Source organism: Fonsecaea nubica (genome assembly GCF_001646965.1).
Source record: "Fonsecaea nubica strain CBS 269.64 chromosome Unknown Scaff113, whole genome shotgun sequence".
Taxonomy (NCBI): Eukaryota; Fungi; Ascomycota; class Eurotiomycetes; order Chaetothyriales; family Herpotrichiellaceae; genus Fonsecaea; species Fonsecaea nubica.
The window spans coordinates 55921-71687 of record NW_019173786.1 but is presented as its reverse complement, the minus strand read 5'-3'; the positions used below and the strand labels follow the sequence as shown (position 1 = coordinate 71687).

Sequence of the window (15767 nt, the reverse complement as noted above, 5' to 3'; positions counted from 1 at the left end):
ATTGCCAAACTGTAACCCGCCTTGGTCTGAGCGTCTCGGCGAGACACGTGGAACCATGGTTTCAATTCCCCGTTTGCTACAAGTACACACATTCATCGATGCTCGAGCTCATTTAGAGTACCGAGTAGTCAGTCAGCAACAACCCATGAGAAGAGAACACTTGAAAGTAGCATCTGCCCGAGACACACCACCGTGGTCATCGTGCGAGGGCCACGGTATTTTTATTTAATGTGATTGAAAGGTATCCCTAACTTTACACAAGTCAACCTAGTTCACGCCTTCTAATCTCTACAAGTTCCAAGAAAACCGTGTGGGTGGTTTCACCCCAGGGAATTGCGCAGCTCTGCAAAATCGCACTGGAGCCACAGCGCCGCATCCTGCTGCTGCTGCTGCTGCTGGCCGCGACTTTCCAGCGAGAACAGGTCGTCCCACCAGAAATTGTCGACCGTCTGACCAGGCCAGCATGGCTCGCATGGGGCCTTGTCTCGGGCGGTGTCGATTTCTCGACGATCGGCGTTGGAAGAAGAGGGAGGCGACGAGGATGACAGCCTTTGCGGGAGGAGTTGCTTCAGCCGTGAAAAATGATCTTGGCTGAGATGGCTGAACAGCGAGTATGCCCACAGTGGCGCAGGCCAGTATTTGCGCATCTCTTCGAGGATCATCATGCCCAGCGCGAATTTGTTTTCGGCCGTTTTGTACCGCTGGCTGTCCTCCGGGGCCAGTTTGATTTCTTCGGCCATTGTGATCATCGAGTTGATGATGGCGGTATTCCTGTTGTCGTGTTTCGTCAGCCGTCGAGCTGGTCCGGTCAAGGGGGATGATGATGAATCCAATTTGGGCGGGAAAGGGGGAAGCAGGCCAGTCAACGACCGTTGGTATTGAAATCCCACCGGTCTTTGGCCAGCCACACCCTCCACACTCACATAAACCCATGGGAGTACTTCAAGAACCCCATCGCCAACAAATCTTCAAACATGTTCAGGGTTCTCGACGCCGAGCGCACGATCAGCATTCTTGCCTGCTCCTCTGATGGGACGCCAGGGAGCGTCGACGTGGCGCTCAAAATCGCCTTGTACAAGTACCGGGCGTTCAGCGCGAGGATCCGCTCATAATTGATCCGCAGAAACGTGAGCCACATTTCCTCCACGTCGGTGTCGTTGTCATGGGTACTTTCTCTCAATCCCGGCACATTCGCGCAGAGGTTCACCAGCACTGGAGGAGATTCCCGTGCAAGTCGATTCTGGAACTCGGCGTAGAACTCCAGCGCGTTGGTCTGGTGTTGTAGACTGGGGGATTCCCTTTTAACCAACTGGTCCACTATAAACAGCAAAGTTAAACCCCCGGACACAGCAGGCTCGAAACTGGCGTCAAGGACTCACTCATCACCGACAACCGAACTAGCTCGAGCGCGAACGAGACGTGGACACGGGAAAATGCAGTGAAGTCTATGACGCCTGGTGGGCTTTTGCTAGCCGGTTCGACTGGAGTTGAGTCCAAGAACTCGTAGAAATCGTTTACAGTCAGGGGTTCCACGTTGATATCATCGCGCCTCAGCAGGAAAGGCGTCCCAACGCCGATGGCGACGTTGTGTTCTCGGGACTGTGGTTGCCTGTTAGCACCGGCTCTTGAATGTGATGTGCTGATTGATCCTTCCCAGGAGCTTGTCACTCACAAAAAGGGTCCAGAAAATCCTCCGCCAGAGGGATCTCTCGTGAGGGGAGATTTGCGTCCATTTGGACATGGTGGCATGCATACCCATGGCCTGCGCCAGGTTGCAGGCGCACGAGATCCAGTATCGCGTGTCTTTGTCTTCGTTGTAGTCGGACCACCATGGACTGATGAAGATGACGGCCTGGATCACGAGCAGCTGGTCCTGTTCACAGTCGAGAAAGTACAACATGGCAGCCCGCCGGTAGAAATACTCTTTGGCGCTCATCCGCGTGTCAAAGCCGGTTTGCTTCAGGGTGTCATTGTCGACATACTGGGAGGCGGAAAAAAGGATGGCGTGGAACAGCAAGGGTGATAGGACGACGCCGCCGAGGAAGGAATCATAGATACTTGCTAGCTTGAACCGATCGACGACGGGGAACTCCGGCAGCACGTGGTCGAGGAAGGCCACCATGTAGGTGTTCATGATGCCGTTCGGAGGGAAGAACAGGACCTTCTTCATGGATCTCAGGTAGAACTCCTCCTCGGGAGGGAGGTCACTAAAGGGGCTGATGCCAGCCTCGTCGCTGACAATGCTTCTCTCAATCCAGCTTGGGCTGGGTAAACTTGACGAGGGATACGATCGACTTTGGTATACTGTAGGCAGCTTCGATGCAGGTGGTCGTTCTGAGTGGAAGCGTCCGTGGCTGGTCATGGGTGAAAGGCCCGAGTGGTTGACGGTCTCACCCGCGTAGACGACGCGGTTGTGGGATCTTGTCGCTTGTTTGGCTGCGGTCCGGCCAGCTATTCCCAGAAATCGCGGAGTCAACGAGGGTGATGCGGATGGCAATGAAGCACAAAATTCGTCCGCCTGATCAAGAGGGCTGCTCCAGACCTTATTCATGGTGTCCTCCATCTCGACGGATTCCAACGTGCTGCGAGTCCGCCCCCTAGATGACGATACGTTCAACCTAGTCTCGAGAGGAGACAGCTGAACCGTACCGCGGTCACTCGGGGGAATACGAGCAGCCGCCTGCAAGTCCTGTATGGACTGGCTCTCCGCGACCCGACCTGGTGGAAGGCATGTCTGGTGGTCTAGATCATCAGATACGTGGGCATCAAGACCGCTACCACAGTCTACCTTGTCAGCCGGTGCAGACTCCGGTCCCGTTTTTGATCTTTTGTATCTTCTGTGAGGTTTGCATCAAGTTAGCGAAGCCCCGGGAGTCTTTCGCTTACAGAAGACGGTCAACATCTACCTCCCAACTCTGCCCGGAACAAGCTCGCACAGCGTGTTGAGCGCGACACAGCTGGAGCAGGGGTCCCCATGGTCCTTTGTCATTGCATCGCATCGGATTTTCCGTCTATGGCAGACATAACAAGCTCGAGACGCTCGTTTCAGAGTTGTTGAGCCAACTGACGACTGCGTCCGGGTCAGTGGTGTTTGCGGGCTGTCTGACATATCCGATCAAGTGTACCGCGTGCGTAAGGTTGGAAGCAAAATATCGACATCGTCTGCGACAGCGATATACCGACGTCACCCCGGCCACCGTCTGCCCGCCAATATTCCTGGCTTCCCCAGAGCCCAGACCCCAGAGGCGGGCAGCGCGGAGAGGGACGGCATGGATCTCGGTCCGTGGGGCCGTGTGCTCTACTTCAATCGCCTTATTCCAATAGTGTACTTATAACAAGCATCTGACTCGCATTTGTATACGAGGTCACAAGGCAGTTTTGGTTTCAGCCGAGCCGAGCTGAGCTGTTGACGCAGAATATCATGTTCGGTTGAAAGTCTTGGCGCAGTATTTCGCCCGCGGCATCGACCTGAGCCAGCTTCGGGTCAAAAGAAAAGGTGAGAGAAGGGTCGGACGAGTTGACAATCTGGCACAAATCCCAGCCCGTTGTTATCACTGGTATTTGAATCATTGCGGCCAAAATTGTCTAGTCGTCGATGGTCGAGAAGAGGCTCCATTCGTGAGCCGAACCGCTTGAGCACCAAGTCGGCATCCCCGCACTGCTGAATCCACTCGGGAAATGGGTTAGGCCATATTAGGTTGAATCTGCTACAAACGGTCAGGTTTGACCCACTCTCCCACCACGCGCGAGTCAGTCGAACTTCAGAATACAGTAGTTTAGGTTATCCCGTGTTGGTGTTGGTCAGAGAACGTACCTCGAGAAATACCACTACCAACTCCCCCTCTGAAGGCTATGAGTAAGCGTCGATTCGGCTCGGGTAACTCTGACCAGAGTAATGACCGCTATTGACCGGGGTGTAGGCTGGGTTGGCAATGCTTTCATCTATTAAAGTGGCGACCACACTGGTTTCGAGGCGAGCACCCACACTCTAAACAGTGTACTTTCAAAGGACGATAGATTGAATATTCCATGCATGATGACTGTACCAAAGTACGAGGATCGAGGCCCGGTTGACTGCTCAGCACCGCCAGATCTCGCACAACTCAAGGATAAGAGTGTTATTGTCACGGGAGGTACCTCGCCCTCCACCTGGTCGAAATTGGCCGCAGAGTTGACTCGCCTTTTCTCGTACAGGCTGTAGTGGGATCGGCAGGAGTTATGTTGATGCACTTCTGAGTGCAGGGTAAGACAACCTTTTGCCATTCATGATCAGGACAGCGGCTGATCGACCATCACCTCTCCAGTGCTTTCGTCACTATAGGTGACTTGAACGAAGCAGAAGGGTCACAGCTCGTCTCGCAGTTTCCGGGGTATTTGTCCTTGTTCTGAGTGGTAGGCAGTCGCTAACTTGTAGTAGGCAAGCCGCATTCGTCAAATGCGATGTGACTTCATGGGATGATCAGGTACAACTCTTTGAAACAGCCATGAGCAAATCCCCGGTAAAGAGCTGTGATATCGTCATGGCCAACGCCGGGGTCAGTGGACTTGACGATGTCTTTGACCTGGATGGTGAGTCACCTCTAAAGAACGCAGTGTTATGGAACTTTTCTGAACGACCCAGATCCATCCGGACCCCCAGTCAAGCCAAATCTGCGGATCGTCAATATCAACCTCATCGGAGTCCTTTACACGGTCAAGCTGGCGATGCACTATTTCCGCAAATCGCCGGTCGATGAGCATCGTGACCGTTGCTTGATCCTCCAGGGCAGTACTGCGGCATACGTCGATCAACCAGGGACGCCGCAATACTCTGCATCGAAATTTGGAGTCCGAGGCTTGATGAGAAGTTTGCGTCGAACGAGCTGGATGCAGGATGTGCGGGTCAACTTTCTATGTCCATGGTAAATCCTGTGCTATCTTCCCACATACTTGTGCTTTGGGCTAACAAATACGCGCCAGGTTCACCAGAACCCCCATCATGAGCGAGGAAGTTATACAGCGTTTGGAGAAACTCAATCTGGACTTTGCGACTCTCGACGACGCGGGCAGAGCAGCCCTCCGAATTGCAAGTGACAAGACGATGAACGGTATTTGGGCCTAGCCACATATCAATACTCACTCCCTTTTACTTACGCTATCATTCAGGCCGCGCCATAGTCATCCTCCCGCGGAAGTTTGCGCCTGAGGGGTTCATCGATGTTGCGCGAGATGACCTGAAAGCGCCTGACCCCAGGGCAATCTGGCAGTCAGAGACGTTGAGAGTCAGTCATCGTGTCGCGGTAAGTCTTGTCGCGCCCCTTCATCCAATTTGGTCAAAGACTCAACGTATATTAGGAAGCCGAAGGACACAAGAAAGCAGCTGGTTGAGAATCTCAAGGGGCTGTCCAAAAAGGAGGGTTTAACGGCAGCAGACGCTTCCTAGAGCAGTGATGTTGTGGGAGGCATTTGATTTCACGTCCCATTCGGAGGGGAAAGAATGCGAGGAAGTGACTTTGACAGATACCAACTCGGGGGTAGAAAATGTGATATATTTCGTTGGAGAAGAGACAGTATTGACATTCGACTCCATAGTAACTCAACTCACTGAGTGCAAGCTATATACGCAACAAAGATTCCCTTGTACCCTGGCAGAGGATCCCCAATAGCATCTAGATGGCGGACATTGACGGCCACGTGAGCCACAATTGTCTCATGTATCTCCTCGTGTATATAACCCTGGCTGGAAACGTGTCCGGCCCGCTACAGCCTCCAATATTGTGTACATGGTGATTACAAATTTAGGGACGGTAAGTGAGCCGCGTTCCGACGAGCCATCGGGAACTGAAGGCCGGATCTATACAAGGGTGTACTCTACACAAGTATTATAGGTAGCTAGTTGGTGCAAACCTCACAGACCGGCTCACCGACACGGACTCTAAGTGCTGTACCGAGTATCCACTCTCCCTTACTCCAACATCTCCTTGCTACTGGCACACTGGCACTACTGGGAATTAATCTCCGCAATCCTGGGGAATTCCCCCGCCTCCCCCAGACACACGTTCACCTCCCTGCTCAGGCGGGCCTGCTTCGATTGTTTTCCAACTATACTTCGGCTCGCAGAAAGTTCAAGACTAGACCTCTCTGACCCGGACCATACTCCTCATCGCCGAAACGCTCCATGTACATTGGCCCGAGGTAGTATGAAAGGATTTAGGTTCAGACCGTGGTTGAGGCGGTTGGCGGTGGACTGATTTATAGATATACTTACCATGGCCCGTCGAAAGGATCTTGCTGCCAAGTTTGACACTTTCAGACCATTCCCTTGTACCTCTTGCTGGTACACATAGTTCGCTTCCAACATGACGGCAGATAACGTTCGCAACCACGGTGGAAATGCCTACAACTTCATCATCATTTTCACCGTGGCCCTGGGCTCCTTCGCCTTTGGATTCAACGCCGCATCCTTTGGATCTGTCATGGGGTGAGAGTGACTTGAAACCATTGTACCGAACCTCTGGACTAACGGCGAACCAGTCTCCCAGGCTTCTTCTCGTACTACGACATCTCGTTGATTGACGGTGGCTCGGCGTCTAACCGGATCTTGGGGGGTAAGCCAGAATCCCTCGATGTTTTCTGCTACGAAAGTCACTCACTCGTGGGCGATATAGCTGCCAACGGCACCTATTATGGAGGCGGTCTGATCGGTTGTCTCTTCGCCGCTTGGCTGGCCGACAAATACGGTCGTATCCGCAATTTACAGATTACCTGTGCCATTTGCGTGGTCGGTGCTATTATACAGAGTGCTTCGGTCCATATGGCCATGTTTCTCGTCGGCCGTACTATTGGTGGTGCAGGGTATGGCTTTCCCCCCCCCCTTTTCCGATGGCCCCTGGTATTTGTGTACCAGGTAGAAAGATCCGCCGTCCAAAAACTGATACTGATACAATCCGACCCAGGTCTGGAATGATTGTTGTTTCCGTCCCCATTTACCAATCCGAGGTCTCGCCTGCCGCACAAAGGTGAGATGATCATCCATATTTCCTGCACCTCGACGGATGGTCCAAAGTTGCTAATATCCAACATTAGAGGTCGCATGGTCGGCCAACATGGCTTTTTGTTGGTGGCTGGATACGTGAGTTGCCCTTTGTTCTTCTCCTTCCCAACAAAACCCTAACAAGCATTTCAGGCGGTTGCAGGATGGAGTGGTTTTGGGTGCTATTTCCAGGCGAATCCCCAGATCCAATGGCGTCTACTTTTGGCACTTCAAGGTACAAGTCGTCCATATTATTCCGCACTTTGTTGAGGATAGTTCTGATCGAGGTCTTTTGATCCAGTCGTCGCCCCTCTTGCCCTTATCGTGGCCTCCCCGTGGGTGCCTGAATCTCCTAGATGGCTTGTTCATAAGGCCAAGGACGATCGGGCCATGGACATTCTGAAGAAGCTCCACCACACGTCTGAAGACGTCAACGACTTGATGGCCCGCGAGGAGTACTATCAAATCCATGCGCAGATCGAGTACGAAAGGACCAAGCCGAACAATCTGTGGGCAATGTTCAAAGTTCCCTCATACCGGCGTCGTCTGGTAATCTCATGGTGCCTTCAGTATGTTTCTTTTCCCACCCCCCCTCAACCAGATAGAGCTGACTGTTGCAGATTTTTGGCCCAATCTACCGGGTGTGTTGTCGTCGCCAACTACCAGGTATTGCTATACAACAACCTAGGTCTTCACAACTCGATTCCACTCCTCCTGGCCGCAGTTTACCTCTCCTGGGCTGCCGGGTGCAATTTGTTTGCTGCTATGGTAGTGGACCGCTGGGGCCGTATCCTCATGATCACAGTCGGAGTTGTAAGCACCAATCTATAAAAGGCCTCTTCTGAAAAGTCACTGACCTAACCGTCTCTAGTTCGGCTGCCTCGTGACGCTCTCCTGCACCACCGCCATGATTGCCTGCTTCGCGGGGACCGACAACAAAGTAGGCAATGGATTCGGGGTATTCTTCATCTTCGCCTTGGTCGGCTTCTATGGCAGCTGCATCGACGCGAACTCGTTCATCTACTGTACCGAGATATTCCCGACCCACGCGCGCGCACAGGGCCTGTCGTTCGCCTTTACCGGCTATCTAGTCGCTGCCATCATCTACAACGAGGTCGCACCGACCGCTTTCGCCAACGTCGGCTACAAGTTTTTCTTCCTCTTCATCGCCCTCATGATTGTGGGCCTCCCACTCTTTTGGTATTACAGCCCGGAAACCAAAGGCCTGACGTTGGAGGAAATCGCCACGTTGTTTGGCGACGAAGTCCTCATTGATCTCTCAAACATGACTGCCGAGGAAAGGGACAGGCTGGATCAAGAGCTGATGAAGTCTGAAGGCCCGGACTTTATCAAGGAGAAGACTCTGGTCATCTCGGAGGAACGTGAATACAAGGGTGCCTGAGAGCCTTATTCTAGGCTTCACAGTGAAGATGGGCACTTCTGATGGAGGGCTCTGCAGGTTGAAATTCTCTCGACTAGTCTAGTTTATTCGAGGCCCGGAAGCCCTGTATCTATTTTTGTTGACGTCTTCAAGCAAGCAAGCCATATTGTGTATGGGTCCGCCACTCCATTTCTATACTATCCTCTAGTTGCGTCAGTGAATAGTCATGTGTATGGCTCTCCAGGAATCCTTGGACTCCGACCGATGGTAGCTGTGCATTCACCTTCACCGTAAGCCAATCTGCTCCAATCGACTAGACAGGGTATATGTAGTGCTTGATTTGCCTTTGACAGTCGAGCACCACAGAGATGGTCATTTCCGTCTAAAAGTATCATCTAAAACACACACTCCCAAGGGGCACTGAGCCCGTCCACATCTCTCTCGATACGAGAATTATGCGGCAAGAATTATCGATGTCCTCCTGCCGTTGCTGGAACAAAGTGCGACATTACCGCATGTCTGCTTTTCGGTGCCGATCACTCCGAGCCGAATTGCCGAGCCAGTAACAGCGTATCGGGATTAGCTTGACTTTCCTTGATAGGAATAGTGAGTATATCCCACCAATAACAAGGGGTTATGGTCGCCTAGAGATATCGACTAGTGCCAGGAACGGCAATAACAGTGTACGAGTACCAAGTACTCGGTAGTGAAGGAGGAATCAGCGATATCAGGAGGCACTACGACAAACAACAAATGGCACGGATACGAACATCAAGAGAATTGATCTCTGTACAAAATCGCGGCCGAGTTCGCTGTCCCGAATACACTCCCCCCATCTTTTTGAGCAAATTCCACCAACCAAAGGATGGCGGACTTGTGTATCGCAGGCTTCGGCGGCGGCTTCACTCGTGGGCATCTCTTCGGCAAATGCGTCTTCGGGTTCCTGCTCGACCGTTCTTTTGGTAGAGTGCGCCGGCCTTCACCGTTCCCGAATTCCTCCCCCAACAAATATCGACATGTCGGCGTGTGCCTACGTAGCTGAAGGACTCAACTTCTTTCGCGTCATGGTTGGAGCCGTTATCACGAAGAGATGTCGACGCTTTTGAAGGTGAGGGATCCGCCTGAATATAGGTGTATGCTGCTTCAGGTATTGAAATGAAAGCACTGCCGCGTTCATTGAACTTCACCTCAGTTAGCGGCTCGAAAAGCCGGAATTTATTCACGACTCATTCCCATTCCCCAGGTCCGTCCTGTATCATCACCTTGGTCATTGGGTTTGGACTCATGACCGTTTTCGCATCGTGGGAGCACTTTGGACAAGTCAAATATCCGCCTATGTCCCAGACACATCTTCATGGCACCCTTTATTGCAGCCATGATCAGAGGCATGGAGTACCATGTAATCAATGTAATGTATTGTTATTATGATATTATAGTGACGGACCTGGTCCTTGAGAAACTAACCTGGGACTAGATCATTCCCGGTATTCCATATCAACGAGCAGACTTTCTTACCACAACCAGGTCTAGGCGAGTTTCTCGCGCTCTTCCCTTCGCAGTCTGAGAGTCTGCTTGTGGCAAAAGCTGCGACACCCAAGGGGTGTGAGCGCGGCGGCTTCTTGCGCTTAAAGATGATCCGGAACGACCGCCTTGCAGACCACTGCTGTCTCCATGAAAGGAGGGTCTTTTGCGGGATTTCTTGGTGAGACTTGTGCTGTGTAGACGTACACCCCGAGTTTTTGCTCACAACGACGAACCCAATTTTCGGGTATCATATCTGAGAGCAAAGCCCGTCCTCACCTTACTTCCCCGCCCAACGGTCCGGGGTATGGCCCAATACTTGACTGGGGAAACGGCAAACGCGGAGCAAATGGTGGTCACGCAGCAGCCACAGTCTCGGAGACGGAAAGCATTCGGCATCCTACCGCGGGTTGGGCGAGTATCACATAAAAAAAACGTTTTGCTCTGTTTCGGTCAAACGACATGACGAAAGGCTCACGGTTCCCTTTCTCTTATGACCAAAATGTCTTTCAAGGGTAAAACAGTTGCCATCACGGGGGCGGCGTCTGGCATCGCCCTCACACTAGCAAAACTCTTAGCAGAGAGGGGCGCCAGATTGGCATTGGCGGATCTGAACGAAGCGGCTCTCAACAAGGTCGTGCAAGAATTACAAGGCGAGGGAGTCGAGGTCGTGGGCACCGTTCTCAATGTCGCCTCGAGTGATGCGGTGGATAACTGGATCAATTCTACAGTGGCACACTTTGGCAGGTTGGATGCCGCGGCGAACCTGGCCGCCATTGACGGTGGATTCAACGACGTCAAAGACCTGAAGGACGACACTTGGGACAAGGTCATTGCCGTCACGTTGTCGGGCACCATGTACTGCGTGCGGGCGCAGATCCGGGTCATGAAGAGCGGCGGCAGCATCGTCAACGCTTCTTCCTTGTCAGGCACGTTTGGTCGGCCGGGGCTGGGGGCATACGTCTGTGCAAAGCACGCCATTGTCGGATTGACCAAGACGGTGGCGAAGGAGGTTGGACCGCAAGGGGTCAGGATCAATGCTGTCGCGCCGTGAGTAATACAAATCTCGACCGTCCTGCCCGGGAGGGGTTTTTCAAGCTGACGTCTCATTAGCGGTCCGATCGATACACCCATGCTGGAGAAATTACTGTCAGGTCCCCGCTCGTCAGGTTCGAGCCAGACCACGAGCACATACACCAACTTGCCTCTGGGGAGAAAAGGCAGGCCGGACGAAGTGGCCAAGTTGTTTGCATTCTTGCTCAGCGACGAGGCGTCTTTCATCACAGGCGCCGTAGTTCCCATAGATGGTGGTGCTGCCGCATAGTGTCGTTTAGAAACACTTCCTCTCTGCCCGGAAAGGGCCCAGCACTTCGTTACTTTCTCTCTCGTTGTGTTGATACACTGTCATCCTCGTAACTACCGTACACACCTGAGAATCAGAAGGATGGAGTTTCTCGGCCTCGATCGATTGTCGCAAAGACAGAGACAGAGACGAGGCGTCTTGTCTTACAAAGAGCCTTTGGTCTGAGATACACAGTCGGCACATTCGGCTATGTTGTCGTCCGCAGTTTTGGCCCTTCACGGCTCTCGACGGCAACCCAGCCGGGCACCGCGTGACCCGAATGTGTGCCGTGGGATTCTCAGAGCATTTATGCGTCGAGACGCGAGGTGGTGCACTCGTCTGTATCCCTCTCCTGGTTGGCAAGTTTGAAAGAGCTCTGGACAGATCGAACACGTGTGCTGTGTTGTCTGTTGTCGTTTCTACCTCATGGCAGACGAAATGAAATACCTGATCATCGATCAGACCGGGTTTGGTCTTTCCTTGTCACAAATAGCGAATAGGAGAGGGAGGAGAAGTCTCGACACACAAACAGCCACCTGAGCCCTGGGCCAAAAGTGGCAACAGAAACCCAACTCGCATGAAAAGGCTGGAGAACCTCCATGCCGACTCGCTCACTCAGCCCAGCGGAAAAACACAAGTTGCCCACTTGCAACTCTCCTCCGAGTTCACATGCTCTGATACTCGGTTGTTCCATCAGCCATACATGTATGAAAGGCTAATCGCCAGAGAAGCTACACGTTCCTGCTGATGTGCCCGCTATCTACCTAGCTCGGGCGGTGTGCATGACTAAACCCTCCGAGACGGGGGTGGCGTATCGTATATACATACATACCTGACGACACAGTCAGCAACACGATTCGCACGTAAACCTCGTTGGTTTCTCCAAGTGTGCCCCTGACACGGTATGATAGACTGTACCTTCTCCCGGGGGGAAATATTCCCAGGATAATGGCTCGTGTTCACTCCTGGCTAAATGTGAGACCGTGCTATGCGTGTATAAACTACCGTGAAAGCACGATGAGGAGGTCCGTCTTCTTGTCTTCTCTCTTGATATATCACAGGTGAGTTCGGCAGAACAGGACAAAGGACCAAATACAAACCCAGGAACACGACATCACGACATCTCGTCATTTCAAAACACACCCATATCATACTCGGTTCAGTTCGGTAATCAGATCCGCTCCAGCCATGACGGCGACTACTCCTGCCCCCACCTCGCCACCGACGCTGAACCACGTCCTCAACCTCACCCTGACGACGACCGCGGTGCTCGACGCCGGCGCGACCCCTCGCGGCCGGATCAGCTGGGTCGAAACGCCCTCGGGGGAACTGACGACGCCGACCGGCGAGAAGATCGCCACCGTCATCCCCGGCGGCGGCGACTACTTCACACGACACGTCGACGACCTGACCATCGAGGTCGACCTGCGGGTCATTGCGCAGACGGAGCCAGACCCGACGACGGGGTCGACCACGCTGTTCAGGTTCCACGGCGTCGGGTACGATAGGCTCGCTGGGCCCGTCATGAGCGCCTTGGATGGCACTGTTGCTCCAGCCCCGGACACAGATGCAGACGCTGCCACAGCCGCAGCTGGACCTCTCGCCAATGAAGAAGCGGAGATGCCCTCGCCGCTATACGGCTCCGAGGTGCTCTGGTGCAACACCTCCAGCAGGGAGTACTGGTGGATGAACTTTGCCGTGCTGGTCGCCAAGGTCGCGCTGATTCTTGGGCCTGCGGGAGTTGAGAGGGTCGAATATGCGATTTACCAGGTCGTTGTGTGAGGGGTCAGGGATTAGGGACGGGACGGGATAGAGTGCAGGTCGAATATCGTTGTTCATTAGAACACGTCGCTGCCGCTGCCACATCGGTAGGGACAGACAAGATGTAAAGTAACATCCTACGTACGAGTGACTGGCACACTCCCCAGCTACTGTGGTACTATCCCAATATCTCCAGAGTACATGATGGCTAGCTAATCAAACCCAATGCCAGCTCGGTCTTCGCCTTGAGGTATAGGTAAGTGGCAGCCATAGCCATGGCAATAGCCGTGATCGTAACTCCATCACCTCCGCCATCACCATCAACACCAGACCACTCCATGACCGGCCCCGTGGAAGAGCAGGACGCCAAACCATTGCCCTTCAAGTCCCATTTGACATTTTGCCATCCTTTCGAATCATTCATTCAGAGATGCCTCTCAACCCGACCCAACCCAACCCTCGTAGCCACATACATTAGTCATAAACACCTTGCATTCGACTTTTCGTTGATATTGTTTCTCATTTTCGTAATAGTATCAGTAACAGCCGTCGTCAGTTAAGCCGTTAACTCGTTCACCCCTCTTTTTATTTTATTTTTGGACAGAGCAGGGGTCGAGGTACCACAGGATGGATGGAAGATACTGCTGCGGACAAGTGTGACCAATCCACATTACCAGCAACACCCAAGAAGACGAGTGTTTGACATCCACTTGTGGCCCCGACCGCGGAACTCTTGTTTATTACTTTTGTTGAAGCGTTGAAGTCTGACTGTCCTCGGACGTCGCTCGCGAATGTGAGGCCGAGGAATACGCCGACTTGGGCTGTTGGATGTCGACCAACTCCGTGACTGTGCCTGTGGGCCCTTTGTCGAACGAGATGGGTCCGGCCAAGTGCAACGACGGTAGACTGCTCGTTCGCTCGTAGAGGGTTCGCTCCTCTGTGATCTGGCTTCGGGTAGCAGTGTCTGTTCGTGAGCCCGTCGATGTCGATGCGGAACCAGGTGCCGACACGGAGGCAAGCCACGACTTGTTGCGTAGGTCGACGGAAAGCATCTTGACTCGTCGATAAGTCATGCACACTCTCGCCTTGAGTGCACCCGCACAGGCGGCGCAGATGCCGATGTGGTTCTCCACGCCCGCCCAGATGAAGACCAGCGCGTAGTTTTCTGTAAGTTGACATGGCTTGTTAGCAAGCTTGCAGTGATAGACCCTATGTGAAGGGATGAGAAGGGATGCGAGGGGAGCATACCTGAGAGGCTGTTGGGCGAAGTATCAATTTCGTAGACGGCGACGAGTCGAAAGATGCTAGCCAAGATGACACTGAAGTCAAGTGTTAGCAATGGAGCTCCCTGGAAACGAGAGCGTTACCACATACACGAAACAGACAGCGAACAACGCGTATAGGCTCCACCGGTGTTCACGAAGTGTTTCGACCTTCCACAGCAATACCATCGGTATCAGGTACATGACCACATCATTGGCAATCATGAAGCTGGCATTGAAATAGAAGTAGGATAACAAGCTGATGCACTTCCCCTTCTCGAGCTCGCCAGTCGGATCTTGGTATTGACGCCAGGTGTAGCTCAATGGGATGCATTGCAGCAATACGACGAACACAGAACTGAGGCCAAAGGCAAAGGCAGAAAACTGCATGAAGTGGATAAAATATCTCTGGGCACGAGTCTGTGCCAGGCCGTAGTAGAACGTCAACCATGCGTGTTTGACGAACATGTTGCACAGGAAATAAGGGGGAAAGGCCGCAACGATGAGCTATTTTGATGTCAGCAGCCGTTACAGGGAGAAACAGCGTTGGGAAAGGTGGAGACTGACTTTTTGCAGAGTTTCTCTGGTGAGGAACTCGACAGGAGTGATGGAAGCTCCGAGCCCTTTGGCCGCGGCTGAAACACATATCAGTATGACAACCACAAAGCTTCAGGTTAGTGTCTTACCTGCACAGACGATCGAGGTCATCAGCAGAGCGAAGAACTGCACCGTGATGAGTGAGGGCCTGAAACAGCGAATTGGGTCCATCGTACCGCACTCAGTACCAAAAACCCTGCGAGAGGTCAGCCAACGCCTTCGAATCATTCGCCAACTTTCCTGCAAAGCACTCACATTTGCTGGCGGTCAACCGCCCAACGGTCGCCAATTGCCTCTCCAACTCGATCGTCACAGAGACGATGGTGGAAACAGCAAGCACAAGGCTTGTAGCCACGAGGACGGCATCCTTTGATTCCAACATGTTTGAAAGTGCTGCAGGTCGCCGTGCAAAGGTAACCTCAGAGAAAGGTGTAGACCTATCCGAGCACCCAAGGGTGTCAAACACCCGATATATAGACGACACTCGCACCTTCCTGTAGCACCACAACCCAGTTGCCCTGGCTTTGGTAATATTTTCATGGGTCCGGAGAATTCCTTGCCACTTCCATCCGTGGCGAGGGCTGTAGAACAAGCTCGCACCAGAAGAGTCCAAGTCCAAGATGTCAGTTGTGGGCTAGCGAAGGACCGCAGACGAGTCCAGCCAGTGGCGACTGCGAAAAAGGGTTCGGATGCCTGGTTCGCAAGGGATCGATTCAGAGTTCAGGGCTGTTTGCTTTCTCCGTTCGTCCTCATGAAGGAGGGAGGGGTGGAGCGCACGACCTGTCAACTCGGAAATACGGCGTGTTCGTGCCGTCGAGCCATGAGAAGTTGGTTTTAATGCTATACAGGGCCAGACATGGGCCCAGTGGGACTTGACTCTCCATGTATGAG

General features: G+C 53.0%; 6 protein-coding genes across 6 annotated transcripts; 4 read left to right on the top strand and 2 right to left on the bottom strand.

Annotated features, from left to right (window-relative positions):
• Positions 1–320: 320 nt before the first annotated feature.
• AYO20_10506 (hypothetical protein) lies at positions 321–2551 on the bottom strand (the record flags this gene model as incomplete). The annotated part of the gene is made up of 4 exons (XM_022648763.1): positions 321–771; positions 924–1317; positions 1380–1599; positions 1673–2551. The coding sequence occupies 4 exons, from the start codon at positions 2549–2551 to the stop codon at positions 321–323; spliced, it is 1944 nt and encodes a 647-aa protein (XP_022495270.1).
• A 1933-nt stretch (positions 2552–4484) lies between these two features.
• Positions 4485–5367, top strand: AYO20_10505 (hypothetical protein; the record flags this gene model as incomplete). Its single annotated transcript, XM_022648762.1, has 5 exons — positions 4485–4569; positions 4622–4901; positions 4960–5087; positions 5146–5279; positions 5335–5367. 5 exons carry the CDS (start codon positions 4485–4487, stop codon positions 5365–5367), a joined length of 660 nt encoding a protein of 219 aa, XP_022495269.1.
• A 971-nt stretch (positions 5368–6338) lies between these two features.
• AYO20_10504 (hypothetical protein) lies at positions 6339–8414 on the top strand (the record flags this gene model as incomplete). The annotated part of the gene is made up of 8 exons (XM_022648761.1): positions 6339–6460; positions 6514–6834; positions 6936–6998; positions 7066–7111; positions 7166–7247; positions 7314–7581; positions 7633–7825; positions 7884–8414. The coding sequence occupies 8 exons, from the start codon at positions 6339–6341 to the stop codon at positions 8412–8414; spliced, it is 1626 nt and encodes a 541-aa protein (XP_022495268.1).
• A 2002-nt stretch (positions 8415–10416) lies between these two features.
• Positions 10417–11238, top strand: AYO20_10503 (hypothetical protein; the record flags this gene model as incomplete). The annotated part of the gene is made up of 2 exons (XM_022648760.1): positions 10417–10964; positions 11028–11238. The coding sequence occupies 2 exons, from the start codon at positions 10417–10419 to the stop codon at positions 11236–11238; spliced, it is 759 nt and encodes a 252-aa protein (XP_022495267.1).
• A 1206-nt stretch (positions 11239–12444) lies between these two features.
• AYO20_10502 (hypothetical protein) lies at positions 12445–13038 on the top strand (the record flags this gene model as incomplete). The annotated part of the gene is made up of 1 exon (XM_022648759.1): positions 12445–13038. The coding sequence occupies one exon, from the start codon at positions 12445–12447 to the stop codon at positions 13036–13038; it is 594 nt and encodes a 197-aa protein (XP_022495266.1).
• A 719-nt stretch (positions 13039–13757) lies between these two features.
• On the bottom strand, positions 13758–15258 carry AYO20_10501 (hypothetical protein; the record flags this gene model as incomplete). The annotated part of the gene is made up of 7 exons (XM_022648758.1): positions 13758–14182; positions 14266–14336; positions 14392–14786; positions 14847–14914; positions 14966–15002; positions 15053–15072; positions 15132–15258. The coding sequence occupies 7 exons, from the start codon at positions 15256–15258 to the stop codon at positions 13758–13760; spliced, it is 1143 nt and encodes a 380-aa protein (XP_022495265.1).
• Between the last annotated feature and the right edge of the window lie 509 nt (positions 15259–15767).